This window comes from Plecotus auritus (genome assembly GCF_963455305.1).
Source record: "Plecotus auritus genome assembly, chromosome: 5".
Classification (NCBI taxonomy): Eukaryota; Metazoa; Chordata; class Mammalia; order Chiroptera; family Vespertilionidae; genus Plecotus; species Plecotus auritus.
The window spans coordinates 59,955,042-59,976,773 of NC_137776.1; the positions used below are offsets into that span (position 1 = coordinate 59,955,042).

Sequence of the window (21,732 nt, forward strand, 5' to 3'; positions counted from 1 at the left end):
AAATAATTTATAAATGCATTTTAAATTGACCTTTGCTTCATGTTTTATATTTTTACAAATGACCTTATGAGTGGACACATAATTTGAAAGTGCTAAAAGCACTCTAAGAAATATACTCATCCCAGTTTTTCCTGAGAAATACTGAAATGCACAGTTAAGAAGTGAAAGAGTCCCTGGTATCAGAATCCCTCTAAAAGGGCACCTGGTAATTTCTTAAGCACACAGGCATGAGACTGCTAAGCGAAAAGGCACTGCCTCTGCCTGCGGCCCAGGCACTGGGTCCTATACCTCCATCTTGACTTTGTTGTCGCCGAAGCACAGGTGCTGCAGGTAGGCCGCTGCGTTCGCCTGCACAGAAGGGAACTGGTGCTGCAGCATGTGAATGACCTCAGGCAACTCGGGATCACGCCAGGCGAACTCCCTGCATGAGAAAAAGACGGCATCAGAAAGAAGGCCCATGTTTTAACAATACAAAACATTTGGCATAAGAAAAAAGCTCAGCTGAGACCAAAATTGGAAGTTATAAAAGTCCTAAAATACATGTATATGTAAATAATTTTCCCCCTGGTGAACATATGCAGAGGCCCAGCTGCTTAGGATCCTAAAGCAGTCAAGATGCACAGAAAGAGATTCAAGGGGACAAACAAGTTCTTAACATGAGTAACTTTCTCATTTTCCTTGCCTTGATTCTAATTCTATGCCTTTCTACCTATAAAGCAATTCGCAGGTGCAAGGCTCAGGCAAATAAGTGTACTTTAGCTAGGTGAGATGTCACGCTTGCAGAGAGGGAGAAGGGCTGGTGGTAATATACAGATTGCAAATGTGGGCCTGATGAATTTCAACAAGTGTCATGTTTATGGCTGCTCTTGATTATAATTATAAGCAAGAAACACAGAAAATTATTCAAAAACTAGAGGGCCGGTGCACGAAATTTGTGGATGGGGGGCGGGGGAGGTGTCCCTCAGCCCAGCCTGCACCCTCTCCAATCTGGGATCCCTCTCACATTCCAGGACTGCTGGCTCCCAACTGCTCGCCTGCCTGCCTTCCTGATTGCCCCTAACCACTTCTGCCTGCCAGCCTGATCACCCCCTAACCACTCCCCTGCCAGCCTGATTGATGCCTAACTGCTCCCCTGCCAGCCTGTTTGCCCCTAACTGCCCTCCCCTGCAGGCCTGGTCACCCCTAACTGCCCTCCCCTGCAGGCCTGGTCCCCCCCAACTGCCCTTCCCTGCAGGCCTGGTCCCCCCCAACTTCCCTCCTCTGCAGGCCTGGGTCCCTCCCAACTGCCTTTCCCTGCAGGCCTGGTTGCCCCCAACTTCCCTCCTTTGCCGGCTTGGTCACCCCTAACTGCCCTCCCCTGCAGGCTTGATCGCCCCCAACTGTCCTCCCTTGCAGGCCTGGTCCCTCCCAACTGCCCTCCCCTGCTGGCCTGATGCCCACAACTGCCCTCCCCTGCTGGTCTGGTCCCTGCCAACTGCCCTCTCCTGCTGGACATCTTGTGGCAGCCATCTTGTGTTCACATAGCGGCAGGATCTTTGACCACATGGGGGCAGCCATCTTGTGTGTTGGAGTGATGGTCAATCTGCATATTACTCTGTTATTAGATAGGATAGATGCCTGGTGCACGGGTGGGGGCCAGCTGGTTTGCCCTGAACGGTGTCCTGGATCAGGGTGGGGGTTCCCTTGGGGCGTGGGGCAGCCTGTGCGAGGGTCCTGTGGTGGTTTGCAGGCTGGCCATGCCCCCCAGTGACCCAAGCGGAGGCCCTGTGTATCTTGAATTTATTTATCCTCTATAATTGAAACCTTGTAGCCTTGAGCAGAGGCCTGGGCCCGCCAGGGCAGGCGGAAAGCTTGGCTTCCTCGGTTGCCAAGGAAACCGAAGCCTCCTGCTCACTCTGTGGCCACAGCCAGCTTGGTTGGGTTAATTTGCATACTCGCTCCTGATTGGCTGGTGGGTGTGGCTTGTGGGTGTAGCAGAGGTACAGTCAATTTGCATATTACTCTTTTATTATATAAGATATTTCCATATTAGCAATCCTATGTGCAGAAATTTGAAACACTGCTGGCATTTTCTGCTGGTCTTTTTTCAAAATATGTGCAAATGTGCTCATACTGATTTTTTTTCCCAAAGAACTGGATTGTTATTGAACAGCACTTAAAATTTCATGAGTACCTATTCTGTGCCAGGCACTATTCTAGGCATTTTATGCACATTACTCGTAATTTATTCTTATAGCAGCCTTATGGATTTGGAGACCAAGGCAGAAAGATAAAGCGACTTGTCTAAAGTTACCCAGCTAGCCAAGAGTAGAGCAAAATTTGATCTCTGGCAATCCGAATTCAGAGCCTGAAGCCTAATACCCTGTGTTATCTATCGTACTTCTTGTAAAAGAAGTATACAATTATACCAAGCATATATACTTTTACATTTTGCTTTTTCAGGTAATATCACACTGACAGAATTTTCAGATGTCAGCTGATTGCCCCACTATTTGGAATCCTTTTTAAATATGAATTTATGCTTATATCATATGTATACCAATTTCTTACAAACAGTTAAAAAAGCAACAAATTCACACACTTTGATTATAGGACAAAGTAAACTGTTAATCCAAAAATGAATTAATATTGAATAAACTTTTTTCCCATCACTACACCATTACAAATTATTTTCTTGTTATGAGAACTTTTAAGGTTTACTCTCCAAACAAACATATTTTCAAATATACACTACATTGTTGTTAACTAGTCACCATGCTGTACATTATATCCCTAGGAACTATTTAACTGGAAGTTTATAGCTTTTGACAACCTTCACTCATTTCTCTCACCCTCAACCCCTGCCTCTGACAACCACCAATCTGTTCTCTGTACTGATGAGTTAAGTTTTGTTTTGTTTTTCCAGATTCCACATATAGGTGAGGGCATATGGTGTTTGATCTGGTAGTCTGTGTCTGACTTATTTCACTTAACATAATGCTCAGGGTCTTCCCATGTTGTTGCAAATGGCATGATTTCCTTTTTAATGGTGGAATAATATTCCATTGTGTACATATACCACATTTTCTTTACCCATTTATTTTGCTATGGACACTTGGCTTGCTTCTACAAAAACATTTAAATTAACAACCCAGTGATATTTCTAGTTCCCAGTTTTTAAAGGCCTAGCCTACTGTCTCTCTTGGTCTTGGAAGGCTCCATGCATTAACAAATATTTAGTGACTCCTTACTAGGCTGCAGGTGCTAGAGGTACAAACATTGAATTGAATTTTATGGATGCCAAACTGAAGAGTTTAGTCTTAATACCAATAACAAGTTATTAGTTATTGATTTTACTGGCATCAAGCATTGGATCAAGAGCTTTACATACATTATCTCATTTACCTCCATTGTTGCCTCATGAGGTAAACACTATTAAACAACTTTAGATATAGACAAAGAACCAATGAAGTGGTGAAGGTTAGTGAAAGCCAGGTGATCTATAGACATGGTGAGGCAAAAGTAGGTTTACAGCTGTTGGTATAAAAAAATACAAAAATTAATAAATAATAATGTAAGAATAAACTGTGTTTTGTGTACTCACCGCTGTGAACTTACTTTTGTCCCCTCCTGTATTGTCCCCACATAAGCAACAGAGAGCTAATGAAGGTTTTGAAGCAGAAGAGTGACAGAATGGGACATGGTCATCCCATTCTCTCTGTCTTGCTGGGACCACTCTAATAGCCTCCTACATGTTCTCTCTACTCCAAACGCCACCCCTCCTCTCATCCACTCTTTGCACAGCTTCCATATGATCCTCTGAAAACTGAAGTCAGTGGAGATTTCTGGCTTGTAGGACAGCCTGGATGACCATGTCATGAATAGACATTAAGAACACCACAAATGGCCCAGCCAGTGTGGTTCAGTGGTTGAACATAGACCCATGAACCAGGAGGTCATGGTTCAATTCCTGGTCAGGGCACATGCCCAGGTTGCGGGCTCAATCCCCAGTAGGGGACATGCAGAAGGTAGCTGATAGATGATTCTCCCTCATCATAACTATTCTAGCCATTTCTGATTAAAATCTACCTATGCCCATTATGTAAATCTATGCTGTAATTAATGGGGTGCAAGGAGTGGGATTTAATCTTTCCTTCATGACTCACAATTATTACAAATACACATTTTTGTCCCCTTTAAACGGCACAGGGGTGGCCAAGACTTCCTGGCATTCTTGGGTGTCACGAGGGTCAGACAACACAAATAGTAGGCTCCAGTCAGAGATGGGTAGTTAGGCTTGGTTGGCATCAACTCCAACCTTGGTTTTCAGCAGAAATTTACCCTGGGAGATGGCTATCAGTTCACGGACTGGTGGGATGACATGGCATCAATGCCAGGATCTGCTTTATTAAAACCTAAGCCCGGACTTCTGTTTTCAGCCATGATGAACTTTACCCTTCTACGACAAACACCTATAAAATTGGACTAAATGTATGAGGACTCTGTAGGGCAGTGGGTAGTACATCGGACTTCTAAATGCATAAGAAAACTGTTTTCAGGACCTGAACAACAGGTAACACAAGAATGTAATCTTTGAAAGAAGGGAATTACCGCAGGAGCCTCACATTCACCTGGCTTTCTGCCTGAGGGCACTTTTGGGATTGTGGCATAGGAAGCACAGACCCTTAAGGAAAGTATCAGTGATGAGCCTAGTGAGCTGAGAGAGAGAGACTGGAATTTGGAGATGCCAAAGTGGTTAGAACTTGTGGGGCAGGGTAATGGAGAGCAGGGAACTATGCAGAGCAGATTCTACATGTGTGTGGGAGGATTATTTACAAGTTCGTAGTTGAGTGTTGGGCTGTGCATGTATAGGGCACATGTACAGGTCCACTGCAAAGTGGCTGCTGCAAGATTGAGAGCTAAGCATGTGCCTGCTTTGGCAGCACGTAGGCTAAAATTTAGGGCTGAGTTTATGCCAGATGATGGTGGAATTCCATCTCAGTCAGAGTGCAGACCTTACTGAGCACCTAATCTCACAAACTATACCAGACAGTAAGGGCCATGTGCTAGGAGTTAAACAAATCTGAAATAGACCCATCCTAACAAAGAACAAAAACAATCTCAACAGAATCAAAAGGGTCTGCCAGTAATTGAGTTATCTGCCACAAAAAAAAAACTCAGAACCCTAACAGGAGACAACATAATCCCGAGTCCCTACAATGTATCATCCATAACAGTTCACACATAATTTAACTGGTGGGCATCAGAAGAAACTAAAAAATATGACTTTAAAAAGTATAAAAAACCCAAATAATAGAAACAGACCCAGAGAAAACCTAGATGTTGGAATTATAAGAAGAGGACTGTAAAATGGTTATTGTAAGTGTGCTCAAAGACTTAAAGGAAAAGATGTATATAAGAACTGAATAGATGGGGAATATTATCAGAGACATGGAAACTGTATAAGAAAAGAAAAGAACCAAATTCAAGTATCTGAAGTAGAAAAAATTCACTGGATGAGCTTTAAACATATTGGAGACTGTAGAAGAGACAATACATTTGGAGACAGATCAATTAAAAAATCCAATCTGGAGAATATATAGAAAAACAGATTAAAAAACCTGAAGAGAGCTTCAGTAACCTGTGAGATGTCAAGTTATCCCAAAGAAGAGGAGAGTAGTTTGGGACACACAAAAAATATTTAAACAAATAATGGTGGAAAATGTCCCAATTTTGGTAAAAATCATCAACCAACATTTAAAGAATCTTAGTGAATCCCAAGCAAATTAAATGTAAAGAAAACTATACTTAGGCCTCTCACAGTGAAACTGTTAAAAGTTAAAGATAAAGAGAAAAATCTGAAAGGCAGCCAGAGAGAAGATTCATTACATAATGAGAACAATGATACAAATGATGTCTGATTACTCATTAAAAATAATGAAGATCTGATGACAAAAAATGAACATTTTTTAAACTACCAGGGGAGGGCGGTGGCGTGGGGGGGAGAATTATACCTATCTATCCCAAAATTTATATCTAGCAAAACTATCCTTTAAAAACTAGTGAAATAAAAAACATTTTCAGGTTTAAAGCTGAGAGAATTTCTTGCCAGTAGATATGCAGCACAAGAAAGGCTAAAGGACATTTTTAGTTTGAAGGGAAATGAGAAGAGATAAAAAATTGAATTTATAGGAAGACAGGAAGAATTATAAATAGTAAATATGTAGGCAATAACCATCTTTTTTACTTCGATTACTTTCTTTAAAAGACAATTGACTATTTACAGTAAAAATAGTAACAGTATATTATGGATTTTATAATATATGTAGAAGTAAAACATTTGACAATATATAAATGTCAAGGAGATGATAAATGAAATTATCCCATAGAATATCAAAGATTAAGCCCTGCTCAAAAAACATCACCAGGATGCTGTCACTTTCCATTTCTTACTCCTTTAAGATATATTGTTTGTACTATTAATAATTTTGCTTCCAAACTAGAACACTATTTTTTTTTAATATATTTTATTGATATTTTACAGAGAGGAAGGGAGAGGGATAGAGAGCTAGAAACATTGATGAGAGAGACATCGATCAGCTGCCTCCTGCACACCCCCCACTGGGGATGTGCCCGCAACCAAGGTACATGCCCTTGACCGGAATCGAACCCGGGACCCCTCAGTCCGCAGGCCGACGCTCTATCCACTGAGCCAAACCGGTTTCGGCTAGAACACTATTTAAAAAAAAAAAAAAAAAACCCACATAGATCTCCTTTTACAAAGAAAACATGAGTAATTTCTTCAGTCTTACAGGATTTTTTCAGGCTAATTATAATGTAACATTAATCATAAAGTAAGTAGGTTTAGAAGTGAGTAAATACTTAAAGTTGCTATTTTCAAAACTGAAAATTAAATAATAGTTAACATAAGCTTTTTATTTATCACTGAATATTCAAACTTCAAATTCACCTGGATTCCAGTTTCAGGTAGAAAAAGTACACCTATTATTATAAGATAATCATTTATTCATCTTACAAATGCGTTACCAGTAAGCATTCACATAATCAAAGCTAGCTATAACTGTTTTATGCATTAGACTATGAAATTATCATACTATGAATAGCTGAAATATATTATCATACATGAAATCCTTGTTTATAGCGAATCAACTCACATCAGATGTCAGAACTGAATTCTTCAGGGACACATGTTAAACTCAAAGCTCTAATCACACCACTGCCTCTCTGAGTAGCTGTTCTTTTCTCTGTAGGTGCAGCCAAGGTATGGTCTAAATTACCTATGACTCAAAGCCCTTTTTAGGATTTCTCCATGTATTAGGGTGCCATACTCTTTGTCATTTTGAGGTTTTTAAAAACAAAATCATGTAAAAGTATTTCTGAATTACAGTGAGGTGCTATTAGACAAATTATTTTACAAAATCCTTAAAATGACAAAAAGGTGGCAAGCAGAATAGCAGAATCAAATGTATATATAAACCATAAAGAATTTTAGAAAAAAGAGTTAAGTGCAGTGGTTTTAGGAAAGCAGTGGGCTTCCCATTTAATTCAAAAGTACCTTTAGGTATTTTGTTTTAATGACCAAAACCTCACTGATGCTTTTATTTCACATTCATTAGAATAAGTTGGTAGGTTGATAAAAATGAATTGATAATTATAACAATTTTCCAGTGAAACAACTGTCTGTGGGCGAAGAGTGAATGAAATCTTGCTAATATATGCCTTAAAATAGCACTCAAGCTGCTGAAAATTTAGCAATAATTTCACTTTTACAGAAATTAGAGTTCTCTTTTAGTTTCTAAACATCTTTATTTCCTGAATATTTTAAATGGCTTTCATTAAAGATGAGGCCAGTCTGTAAAAGGCAAGTACTAAATGACTCATACTAATCTTAATAAAACACATTTTCTACATGTCCAAATAAAATTTATAAAAGGAAACATTATATTATGTGCCAAATAGTTTTTGCTTATGAGAATTTTTTGTAAATGATTTTCTCTTAAATGGCAAAGAGCTTTTTTGAAGGACCAAGTTAATAAAAGCACAAAATAACATTAATTAATATGATTGAAAATGTACAACACTGGTCTTTCCCATTTAAAACAACCATATGCATTTCCTGAAATTCTCATCTATGAAGTCAGTCAGGAAAAAAGGAAAAGTGGTAAAATGATCTTTTAAAAATCTTTTGTGTCATTATTCTCAGAGGACAGACCAGAGAGCTGTCTTGGTGAAGTATTTCAATGATGAATGCTGCAGATATTCAGACAGACCCGTGCATTCTCTAACCTATTATTAAAGCATTGAAAGAAGGAATCCATCTTCCTTCTTTAAATGAATTATTTAAAATGAAATTAACCACAATGACTTACAGTACTGGAATGCAACTGGAAATATTAGAGATAAGGAGCTACTGATCTTATAAGAGTCTTGGCAACTTGAAAAGAAGTGAGACTAAAGGAACTGGTTGGCTTCTATAATTCTGTAGCATTCGGAAGACACATAACAGTACTTGCCTGGGGTCTTTCTGAATGCTGTCTATTGACGGGGATCTCGTGGTGCCATCATCAGCTGGTGCTGTGTGCTGAAGTCTGTTATAATTGCACTCTTGCACTCGGTATTGTATTGGCCTGTAGGGCTCCGCATAGGTAGCTGTTGTGTTTAGAGCATAGTTATTTCTTTGGTATGTAAGGGTACTTCGTTGGCTGGATGTCCTTTGCAGATTTCCAATACCTACCAGAAAGTCAACATTTATTTTAAAAAGGTTAGTATGTTCTCCATGAGGTGATACTTATCAAAGTCAAATGTTTTCAATTTCAAGAAAGGTTATAGTTTTTAACAACTGTATAACTTGCTTACTTTTAGATTTTACCAATTTAGCTCATTGGTGCTAAAAAAAAGCACTTCAGTTTTTTGTATATGCTAACAATATACACTAACAATATTATGCTCATTTTATTAGCAGAAAAGAACAAAAATGAAATTATAAATTTGATTCATAATAGGTCTTAATATGTTTATTAAAATTCAGTAACGGCAAGAGAAACATAAGAAAAAATTAACTAATTTCAAAACTTCATTTTAGCAATAAAAAACAAGATATGTCAAATTTGTAAAAAATTAAAACTATCAAACTTTTAATAGTGTATAAAGGTTACTCAGTTTGCCATACATTTCATTTATAGACCTGTGGATTTTGATAACTTAGAAAGTTCACTTCACAAGAAAGAAGACTGATGTATCAAATTCTACCATAGCTACTCCCTGAAATTATTGCATGATCCTATGTATAAAGATACTGTACACTGGCCCAGCCAGCATAGCTCAGTGGTTGAGTGTCGACCTATGAACCAGGAGGTCATGGCCAGGGCATATGCCTGGGTTGCAGGTTCAATCCCCAGTGTGGGGCATACAGGAGGCAGCTGATCAATTATGCTATCTCATCACTGATGTTTCTCCCTCTCCCTTCCTCTCTGAAATCAATATTATTTTAAAAAAAGATGCTGTACACTGTATTTAACATTTCTTTCCTAATCATCGCAGTAGGTATTTCTCCAATGATTGAAATTCCTGCAATCAAAAGAGTTTAATAACATTACTTCTTAATCCTATTAAAGAAAATACTCAATATACAGAACATAAAGTGAAACATTTCTGCACTAACATTATTAAAAATTGGTACATTCTACTAGAAGAAAAATCCTGCAGTGGACCAAAACCAACTGACAAAAAACCAATTCGAACACAGTCTTCATCCTCCTTTGTTCTGGGAGGTATGTCTCCAAGAGGTTGTGCCATTAGGGGGTTATCATAGATACCTAGAGTTCATTTGTGAGCATGTTAATAAATTTGAACTGCCTTTTTAAAAAAAAAAAAAAAAAAAAAAAAAAAAAAAAGAAGGGGCCACAGGAGATTCCTTGAGCCAAACTGGCAGCACAATCTGCAGCTTACATGGCCATGGGCTGCAGCTTCTGCTCCACCAGCCACTACAGGCTAGTGTGGCAGAGATGTGAGGGTGGGGTGCAAGGGTGTGATGCACTAGCTCCCTATTTTTAAAAATGTCTTTATTGCATTCTGTCCCTGATTGACTCCACCATAAAGAATATGTTTTTTACATTCCACTCTTAAAAATTTGGAGGAAATCCATTATATAAAAAAGAATAACACCAAGATCACTCAAGACTATACACATGCTAGTCAGAGACAGTGAAGTAACTCATATAGGGATTTCCTCCAAATACACATTCCAGGCAACAAAAAAATATCCCAATAAAGGCCTTCCTTTCTATATCTGCTATAGTTCTAATCCAAGGACAGTCACATTTACAGCTCCATAAACTTATTTGTGAATTCACAGCATAATCACTCTACTCACTGATTAGACTGAACTAAGGTAAAAAGGTATCACCTAAAATAGGTTAAAAAATGAACTTTTGTTTTACTGTTTATTGATCTGCTGCCACAGCCACTTTCTTGACAACCAGATTGGTGTGATTTCAGCTGATGCCCACCTGAGCCTGTGCGATACAATGCTGTCTGTGATCCTTGGAGCTCCACAGTTCCGTGGTTTGGACTGCGGTACACTGGGCTATAGTATGTCCTGCCCTCATATATAGGAGTGATGTGCAATTCGGGAGACACAGCTGAACGAAGATCTTGTCCAAGCTGGCTGTGCTGACTAGCATAGGAACTCCGTAAGCCTAGAGGCAGGAAAATGACATTGTTAAGAAAGTGAGAAAACTGTGGTGAGGTTAAAAGCCCTAATAAAACTCCTAGCCAATAGGACCAAATGTTAAGTCAAAACACCAAACCTAGTGAGTTTTACAAAGGAAGGATGCCAGGTATGAAAAGGACATCTCATACATTTTTAGAATAAAATTCTCTCTTAGTAGCAAGATAAAAGTAAATTTTCTAAGAAAAAATAATAAGGAATTAGTAATTTGTTTGATAGTCTGAAATTTATTCTCCCAATTGTAAGCTATCTTATCACGATGACCAAAAAGAGAATGTCCTCTTCTAACATTATACAATTTCCATTGTTAAAAACATACCAATGGTGGTCTGTCTCTTTTCCTGCCCTCAGAATTACCTTGTCTTACCAAGTGGGCAATCAGCTCCTTGGGGGCAGGGCCCACCATGTCCCACGCCTCCTTAAACCCCAACTCCCGAGACAACACCTACTGAGTAATGCCTAGTGAAGGCTCATGGTCAAGAACTGTTTTGAAATATGTCTCTCAAGTAATTCACTCATGATTTTTACAGGAAAACAGAATTTTGCCTTACAATATTTGGAATATTACTAGTGAATTAGTAACACTTATTAAGTATTGTGAAGTATTACTTTATTATTTATTATCACTGCATTTTTTATTTTCTTAAAAAACATCAACAGTTGTTTTCATAAAAAACCCACATACCAGATTCTTGTTTACTGTCTTTCCAGTGTAAAGAAAAAGTACAAAGTTAGTACATGAATATTAAATTATTTGAAATATTCTTTCATTCAAATTGCTAATAACTAATGTTTACGCATGGGACTCACGATAAAACAGTAGATTTCAAACCCAAACATTTTATTTTCTGAATAAAAATGTATTAGTATATTCTATACTATCCTGCTCAGAAGTTTGTGAGTAAAATCTGCCACTTGCTAAGAATACCAACTACAGTTATATCCAAATATGAGCAAGGGAAAGCACAAATATATCTGAAGTCAGTAATATATTTGCTTTTTAAAAGGTTGCAAATAACACAGTAACTAATTGTAAAAAGACAGCATCATCCCCATCCTGTTAACATCTCAGTTAATCATAGCACAACTAAAAGCAAATGGGCTTGAGTGTCAGTGGTAATTATATGTTGCATACCGAGGAGTAGCAAGAAAGTTAATACAAAAAACTTCTAAAATGAATGATTATTACCTACCCTGGATAGCAAAGTGACATGGGAAGAAACCAAATGCATCAATCTGGGTTTTAACTATTGGTTCCTCACTTGCTAAAAGAAGATCAAAGGTTTAAACAATCCTGTAATTGGGGGATTATTCAGCCAAACCTTCTCATTTCAAAACCAAGGAAAATGAGAGCCCCAAAGGAAATATGATTTATCTCCATCAGAGGTACTTTCCGGTAGGGCTGCGAGGAACCCAGGTCAGTGGTCTATCACTGCACACTCAGCACTGGACATGCTATCCCTCAAGGGTCAATGAGAAGTGGTGTGAGAAACCCTGAAATCCACAGAGCTCTCCGCAAACATAAAATGAAAGAGCAAGAGCAAGGTTAGCCCTCCAGGGCTCCACAGAAGCTGATGTAATTCTAGAGATGATATTAGGATTGTTACTTGAAAGTTCTCACTTGAGGATCTCAGCTTTTTATTACTGGCAGATTGCTCATTCTTTCAGCAGAGTACAAGCTCCATTTCTTTATGGAACTTGTGAGTGTTTTGAACAAAAGGGCAGGCTCTGTTTTTTGTTAATGGTGACACAAAGCATGCAGGTCAATATAGCTAGTCCTTGGTAATCTTATCAATACGAGGTGCAATGTTAACACTCAGGAGAGCCACAAACACTCTTGATTCACTGAGACTCAGAACATCACTCACACTTGGGTAGAGGCAAGCCTGGCGCTAGTGGTGGCCCCACCATCCATGGTGATTTGAGATAAGAACAAAGTATTCTGTGCCAGTATTAGAACACTATATTCTCACTAGAGGCCCGATGCACGTAATTCGTGCAAAGGCCTTGGCCTGGGCCCTAGCCCGTCACCACCACCAGCACTGCGGCCTGGGGGACTTTGCCGCCTCTGCCGCAGCCCCGCCCACTGTGGCTTTGTCCAGAAGGATGGATGTCCGGTCTAAATAGCATATTATGCTTTTATTACTACAGATTATTATAGATTATTATAGATGGGAAGATCTGGCTGCATGCACTGCTGTAATCCATAAAACATGAAAATACTGTAAATATTTACTATAATTTCATGGGAAAGGTAACAAAATGAGCTGACTTAGAATAATTAAAAGTATCCAGAAAATATTCACTTACAGGACTACTAGTGAAACTACCATGTGACAGACTATAATGTGAAATAAGAGACAGAATTATAGTGAGACATAGTACTTTCTTGATATTATAAATCTTCGTAACATAACAGTAATTGTTACTATTTTGTTTATCTGATCATTCATGAGAAAAAGTAAAACACAGGGTCCTATAGATGAACATTTTAAAAATACAAAATTATATGGCCTCTACGGATTAAGTTAAATAACTATGTTTTTATACCCACTATAATTCACTACATTCTAAAATGAAAGACACTATATGGCCTCTACAGATTAAGTTAAATAACTATGTTTTTTAACCCACTATAATTCACTACATTCTAAAATGAAAGACAATTATGTCCTATAATTGTTAATAGAAATAATTTTTCCACAAGTATTTCCACAGAGTAATTTTTTATCTCCCCATCCAAGTAACAGAAAACACTGATCTTCCACAACAATACTTTTCTTTTCAATAGTTTCTATTTGCAATTCCACAAATACATATTACTTTACCTGTTACAATGATATATTACCTGGGATTTAAAACTGTTATATTTAAGACATTGGAAATAAGCACATATTTATCTCCCAAATATGGATTCTTAGTGTTATTCTTTCAACTTTTCTTGGCATGTGATGATTATACTGGCATGAATATTTCAGGACAGACATATTTTTCTGTTGTAGGAATTAACTTATACACACATTACATCATCATTTAAGTTATGATCAGCAAATATCCAACTGTCGGAGTCCATTATAAAATATTGCTTCAGGCTTATTAATTAGCAATTTATTACTTCTTTGAAATCAAGAACCATAGCAAATATAATGGCATCATTCTCTGAAGTAAGAATAAAAAAGGGAATTCACAAAATAGAATCCACATTCAGAATAAGTGGGCAGGTAGATGATGGGAAACATTTTCAAGGAAACCCTTTGCTTCTTCTGAAGATGGCAGCATTCTAGGAAAAACTCTGTGCTAGGCTAGGTATAATTTTCCCCGACTGAAACATAAAGTCTAATTTCATCTGTAAACCACAGGGTTAACAGGGTGACAGTGTTTATGTGCTTGCTTCTTTTCTGGGTTTCCACTTCGCTCTTCACAAACAGATTACTGCACAGCCATTCTAGACATACACAGGGAGGAAGACAGAAATCTTCAGAACTATGTATCTTTTAAGGTTACCTTGGGAAATAGGATTTCATAAATGATTCCTACCTCACGTTGCTGTATACTTTTCAGAGGCATGCCAGGAAATATCTAAGCCAGGTATACTTCTCTGATGGCTGAGTGAAGAGAGGTGGTTTTTCCACTAGGAATTTATTCGAGCTCAAAATCAAGTTCAATTATTAATTCTTCATGAAAAATTATTCAATTAGAAAATCTCAAAAAGGATTTATCTTTCCCAGAGGCCATAAGGAAAACATGTTAATTTTACTACACAAAAATATTAAAAAATTCTATAAAGCCCTGGCCAGGTTGCTCAGTTGGTTAAGTACCATCTTGTGCACCACTCAGTAGAGCCACAAACACTCACTCACACTGGGGCAGAGGCAAACCCGGCACAGTAGATTGCAGGTCCGATCCCAGGTTGGGGTGTGTACAGGAGGCAACCTATCAATGTTTCTCTCTCTCTCTCCCACACCCTCTCTCTCTCAAAATCAATAAAACATATCCTTGGGTAAGGATTAAAAAGAAACTTCTGTAAATAAGGAATACTAAAAACAAAAGTCAAAAGACAGATTAGAAAATGGGGAAATACTTAAGAAGAATTTATAAGGGACTAATTTATTTAAAGTATGAAAAGCTTAACACCTTATAAAAATAGGCAAAAGACCTGAATTTATGGTTTATAAAAAAGAAATAAGGTGGCTGATAAACATGAGATCTTTCTCCTTTGGCATAACTCAGTAAGGCCATTTACAATAATAAAGTACAGTTTTGCCTACTACATTGGCAGAAAGGAAACATTCCGTGCTAGCAAAGGTACAGCGGAAACAGGCACACTCAGACTAGTGGTGGACATTTAAATCTGTGCCACCTTCCTGGAGGGTAATCTGACAATACATCCGTAAGAACAAATATGTAGTTTGATCCAGCAATTCTGTGCCATGAAGTGGATCCCATAGCTATCTTAGTATCTATGTGTAAATATGCAGGAAGAATAATATACCTATTGAGCATTGTTGTCTCCAATAGGCGCAAATGAAAAACAACCTAAATGTTGATTAATAGGGAAGTGATTAAATAAATTATAATACATCTATAAAAATGAGGTCCTAGGCATCCACTGAGAGAATGAAGTAAGCTCTCAGACATATTAAAAAAAGAAGAGCCCTAATCGGTTAGGCTCCGTGGATAGAGTGCTGGCCTGCGCACTGAAGGGTCCCGGATTCGATTCCCATCAAGGGCACATGCCCAGGTTGCGGGCTCAATCCCCAGTATGGGGCATGCAGGAGGCAGCCAATCAATGATTCTCTCTCATCATTGATGTTTCTCTCTCTCTCTCCCTCTCCCTTCCTCTCTGAAATCAATAAAAATATATTTTTAAAAGAAGATATATATTATAGAATCCCATCAGTATAAAAACACAATATATGCACATTTGTATGTAATGTATATACTTATATATACAAGCAAACATTCTGGAAGGTACATAAAGTGGTAAGTGAGCCTGCATAGGGACAAAGAGGAGCTTTAGACTTTCCCTTCTCACTTAATATTTTTTTGTAGTTTCAATATTTTTTACCATTGTGTATATGTTATTTTAAAAATGTAATTTAAAATACTAGCTGAAGATAAATTTCATTTTACAAAGAACCATGCCGACATATTGTGTGGGAAGCCCTCCATGAAGATAGCCTGAAGGAAATGGCTGTAACATCAGGAAGCTGGCCACTGTCTTTCTGATTTAATCTAAGTGGCATTTGGAGCCAATTCATAATAACTTTGTGTTTTTCCCATTGGGATGCTAAAATCAAAGCAGTTGGTGAGAAAAATCCATATTCTAGCCTATACTATGAAAGCATTTTTTCAAAATATTAATATTTAAACAGATATTTTGATACTACCTTTTAACATAACTTGGGTTTGGATATGGGTAGACCTAGGTGATAAAAAACCTTTCATTAAACAAATAAACTAACAAATAGCGTAGAATTCCAACCATTCTTCTAAAATGCAAAATTACCTTTATATCCTAATACTGTGAAAGAAAAAAGTTTATTCATTGCAGAAGAGGTTAGGTGATGTGAACCATAGAGTCCGAAAGATCGGTCAGCCTGAAGTCTGCAGTGTACATTCTGAGAAGAGCACACAAGCTTCCCATGTTATCACGCTCTATTTTAGTGGAAGTTACACAGATGTTCTGATGGGACTTTATGGAGTGCTGTCCCCTGTACTCACCTGTCAGGCTGTCTGGCCGGGGTGGAACCATCCTCTCATAAATGTCATACTGCTGCTGTCCAAATTGCTCCATGTCGTGAACAGTCCTTTGCAGTGAAGGTCCCAGATGTTGTGGTACGGCGGTCATCCCTGAGCGTTTGGGGGACGACGACCCCACCTGGCCTTGGGATGGGGAAGCTACTCGAGTCTGTGCATCTGTCAGGGTCAGTGGGGACCCGACTCTGACGGTGGTTTGGTACTGAGGGGTTGGTCCGTTGGGATTGGAAGTCTGCCGGGAGGTAACTGACCCAATCCTCCGCACAGCTGCTGGGGAGGCGGGTCTCTGCGCAGAGTACGGAGATGCTGCCCGCTGAGCAGGTAATGTGGTGGAGGAATATGCACTGGGGTTCAGTGGTCGGGAGTCGGTCACTGATGGAGAGCCAAATCCACTACCCAGAGAAGTTCTCAGTGACCCCCTTGAAGGAGACACGCCTGTGCTGATAACATAAGAAGGAGACTGTGCTCTAGATGGAACTGAACTAACTCTTCTCATGGCCCGATTGGCTACTGATGGCTGATAAAAGGGGAAAAAAGAGAATGGGTTTATCCAGGGTTTTGTGTCCATTGTCATCACAGAAACAAATGCATATAGCTCACTATAACATGATTATTTTAGGCATCTAAGTTTCTTTTCCTTTTTGTGCTTTAGAGCTGGATCTTAGTATTTCCTTATTGTGTTTTTCTTACTCTACCTTTTTTTGGAGGCATAACCTCTAACTTTCCCCCTTCAGAATACTAAATTCAACCAGTAAAGAGAGACCTAAAGACATTTACTATCCCCTTTTCTTCTGTCTTTACATTTTTGCCTCTTGCCTATGCATTTTCACAACACATAACACACCGTGTTGCAAGTATGACGTGTCACTGGAGCAATGTACTTATTTTGTTCCCTGAGAGTCGAATTTTGGGCAATATAATGTATTTCTGTACAACAACAAAAAATTTGAATTAATTCATGTAATGTAGCTAGAGGAACATCTATAATTGTTTAGTCTTTATGGATTGGCCCCATTAACAAAAGGAATGTGCTCTCTCAATACAAAATAAATGAATTTTTGGACAGCGCCTGGGGTCCACCCTCTCCCGTGAATTAACTCTCCAGGGACAGCCTGTTTGCACAGGTGCTGCAGCCAAATTTGTCTCTTCTTTTAGCTCTAGTGTGGCCTCTAGCAATTTCAGCCAATTCTTTTACCTCCTTTAATCTAATTAGCTCTTATCTTTAGGGGGTGACTTTAAAGAGATACACACAAAGGTACGCCCCAAAAATCTGTTCCCACAGGAGGAGTGCCAAAGTCTCTGCTGGGGTCCTGGCTTAGCCAGCTGGAAAAGACCAGAATGAGAAATGAAAAACATTTCTGCCAAGGCTGGTCCTTCTGTGAATCTGTAGACTCCCACAAACACTGGGTCTCAGATCCCTTTCTCAAAGCGGTACAACAATGAAGAATATGGGCTGGACTGGAGAATGGGCCTAAGGGGAACAGGCAGGGGAAACAGACACTAGGACACTGGTTACAAACCCAGGAACCTGCACTTGCTCTGTATCTCCTTAGTGATTGCCATTACCCCGTCACTTTTAATTGGGCAATAATGGCATGGATAAGACAAGGACTTTGTACACTCCTAGATGTCCTAAGGGAAAGCATGCTAAGTCTCCAGGTGTCACAGCTACTGGGCTGGCTGAAACACCTTCTCTGAGACATCATGCTCAAGCTCAATTCAGGAAAGGCAATAGCCATGGAGAGTAGAGGATCTGAGGAGGGAAGAGAATTGTTAATAAGCAACGGGCAAGAAAGAGGGGTTAAAAATTAGTAGACAGTTGGAAAATTAAAATCTGTGCTTTGGATTTAATAGTGCTAAAAATAAGAAAATCCCACATATGAACTTTTTACTACCAAAATGGGATGATACTTGGCCTAGATAGCTAAAAAATGTATTGTCCAGACTATATGTAAATTAAGTTTTAGAGACATCTCTTACCCCCCTTGCAACTTAATTCCTCAGCTCAAGAGACAAAATAAACTTATTATAATTAAAATAAAAAAGAGGTAACATGACCACCTTTAGAGGGGAAAAAATAGATAATTTCTGTAGTTGAGATTATTATTAAAAAGTGTGACTTCAGACCTGCTGACAGAAATTCATCTCAGACATAATGCCTGGAAGCATTTAGTCCAAAGTTTCTCAAACTTTTCCATCAAAGCATTCCTAACAGCAAAGGAGTAAATGTATAATCTGAGGACTGGGGGTGCAGCTTGAAGTAGATTGCTACAGGCAATACAAGATTTTTTGTTTTAGCTTGAAATTTGAGGTACTATATTTGTATTTGTTTTAATACAGAAATGTTCCTCATTTCTTAAAAATTTCCCCTAGATTGTTGAGCCCAAGTCCTATTGTTTCTCCTCTGGCACTGGGAACGCTGGCTGACTTCTGTGGTACTTCCAGGGCTTCCTGTATTGCATTAGGGGAAGATTAGTGTTTGCCTAACTTGTTTGATCATCTTACCATGTTTTAGGTTCAGAGAAATCACTAAGGTACTTGAACAGATAGTTATCCTCACTGATTACTGACACTCAGAACTCCTACCGCTTCTATTAATTCTGGAATATGCTGGTGGACTGAAGTGAATGAAGTGGCAACTAGTCAGGACCTAAGAAGTTTTATAAACATACTAGAGGCCCTGTGCACAAATTCATACACAGGTGGGGGGGGGGGGGTCCCTTGGCCTGGCCAGCGATCAGGGCCGATGAGGGCCATCTTGCCCAGTCCAGGGGAAGGACTGCAGGACATTGGCCAGCCGTAGGAGGTTGACTGTGGGAGCACACTGACCACCAGGGGCAGCTCCTGCATTGAGCGTCTGCCCCCGGGTGGTAAGTGCACATCATGGTGACCGGTGGTTCGGTCAACTGGTCATAGCGGCCGCTTAGGCTTTTATATATATAGACTAGAGGCCCAGTGCATGAAATTCGTGCATGGGGGGGGGGTCCCTCATCCTGGCCTGCACCCTCTCCAATTCAGGACCCCTCAGGGGACATCCCTCTCACAATCCGGGACCGCTGGCTCCTAACCGCTCACCTGCCACCCCTGATCACCCCTAACCACCTCTGCCTGCCGGCCTGATCGCCCCTAATTGCCCTCGCCTGCTGGCCTGATTGCCCCTAAATGCCCTCCCCTGCCGGCCTGATCGACCCCTAACCGCCTCTGCCTCGGCCCCTGCCACCATGGCTTTGTCCAGAAGGACGTCCAAAAGATGTCCAGTCTAATGAGCATATTACCCTTTTATTAGTATAGATAAGCAATATAATTATTTTATTGATTATCAAGTTAGAAAACCCTCACTTAACAGAATGGTTATGGTTCTGTAGGCAGAAATATTTATATGCTAGCAAAGAATAGAAATGTGTTCTCAGGGAGTAATTCCAATGATGAAGGCAAAACCTTTGGTTGGAATGGGTGACTCCCATTTCATGCAGGTGTGGAACTACTGCTCGGCCCTCTAGCACTCTGGAGTATACTTTAGCTCTAGTCTTTTCCACACAGTTCTCTCTCACTCCCCTCATGCAAACCTTTTTCTTTTAAACTAATTACTCTTCTGTACCTGGAATTTATCAGAATTCATTAACAAGAGCTCATTTAAACAATTAATATATTTTTAGGTTTCATGCCTAAAAATTACTTAACACCAGACTTGCAAAATGTATTCACTATTTTATCCTTTCTATAAATTCAAAATTGAACATATTCGTTTTACTTTTTAAAAATACTCGTAACAGTTATTCCAATTAGGAGGGTATTTCTTTACAAGGATCTTGATGTGTTTGGTTTACCTGAACCAGAGTTTGTCCTTCAGCTCTTGAATGCCTCACCAAATGGTTATTAGTGGATGCTATGAATGAGTGCGATGGTCTATTGTCTGCCTTACTCAAGTTCTGGCTGTTGTGGAAACTTCCCGTTTCCTGGTATCCACTGTCAGAATAAGAATTCATCTGCGTTGAACTTCTTGAGTTACCCAATGATCCTATAGGAATGAAACCAGCAGAAAATACCTTTATTTTACACTTCTAAGGTTCATGTTCAGAAATAAGATATTAAAAGAAAATCTAATAGTGAAAAGGTAACACAACAGACCCTCACTTTCATGGAGAGATGTCTGTTCTGGTGAATAGAGGGCGCCTGGCTCTGGCTCTGTCCTGATGAGATAGTTGTTAGGATGGACAGTGTCAGAAGCTCTAGGCTTGTTTACACCAGGATTTGGCACATCTGTAAGAAGACAAGTTTAATTAGCTAAATCTAAGGACAATCTTACATAAAAACTTGCTACAAAGGTTCAGTTATTTATCAGTAATGTATTATAACCTTTATATTAATACAAGACTATTTCTACTTTAAACTGTACAATCATTTGCCTCTTTTCTATAAGAGTTTCATATACTCACTTTATTAATATATTTTGCTAAATGTCATGTTCATTTTGATTACCAGCCTCAAATTAATTTATACACTATATTAAATAAATGTTCTCCCTTGGAAAACTCACCTCTCTGGTGACTTCCTCCAAGAAGATGCACAGACTCTGCGTGATAGTGGTGGCTAAGAACTTGAAAAGACCTTCCATAATGGAAACTTCTGAACTTAAACTCACATGATATTCATATTATTGCTTGGCAATAAAACCTCTGAAGACAAGGCTAGCTTTTCATATCACATTTCATATAATCTCAAATCAATGGAAAGCTGTACAGTTTTCAGTTACAAAATAATGGAAACTTCAATATCTTATTTTAGAGTTGCAAACAAAGAAAACTTTAATTTCTTATCTATTTGCCTTTTTATTCTTTTAGTCTTTTTCCAAATGAATATAGACAAATCTAACCTGATATTGTCTCCTCTAGGCAAATCTAGTTCTCCCATTATCTTGTTTTATTGTCAACTGTACCACTCTTCCATCTTGAACTTAAAAACAGAACAATTTATCTCCTTTCCCCCTATTCCAATTTGTTTTATTTTATTCTATAAATTTATGTGATGTAGATTATATTGCCTTTCCCCAGTACCTTCAAAATACACTTGCCCAAGTTGCGATTATCTTCATGTCTTTCTTTCCTCAAATTTCATCCTCATGTTGCTAACAAACATTTTTTTTTCAAAAATACTGCTTCACTCTCACTTCAAAGATTTAAATTAAATCTTGTATCACATACTGAGCTCCATACACAATCGTAAGGATTTCAATGCCTTCATGT

General features: G+C 38.8%; 1 protein-coding gene across 9 annotated transcripts in view; it reads right to left on the reverse strand.

Annotated features, from left to right (window-relative positions):
• PKP4 (plakophilin 4) overlaps positions 1-21,732 on the reverse strand; it is a 255,987-nt gene that overhangs the window by 44,435 nt on the left and 189,820 nt on the right. For 5 of the 9 annotated variants that reach the window (XM_080670979.1, XM_080670978.1, XM_080670985.1 and 2 more), the window contains 6 exons: positions 20,618-20,749; positions 20,317-20,507; positions 16,454-17,006; positions 10,509-10,697; positions 8,514-8,730; positions 289-421 (listed from right to left, as the gene is read on the reverse strand). In XM_080670979.1, the coding sequence (XP_080527105.1) occupies positions 289-421; positions 8,514-8,730; positions 10,509-10,697; positions 16,454-17,006; positions 20,317-20,507; positions 20,618-20,749 (1,415 nt within the window). The remainder of the gene's footprint in view (positions 1-288; positions 422-8,513; positions 8,731-10,508; positions 10,698-16,453; positions 17,007-20,316; positions 20,508-20,617; positions 20,750-21,732) is intronic. The other 4 variants (XM_080670980.1, XM_080670981.1, XM_080670986.1 and 1 more) reach the window with 1 other exon arrangement.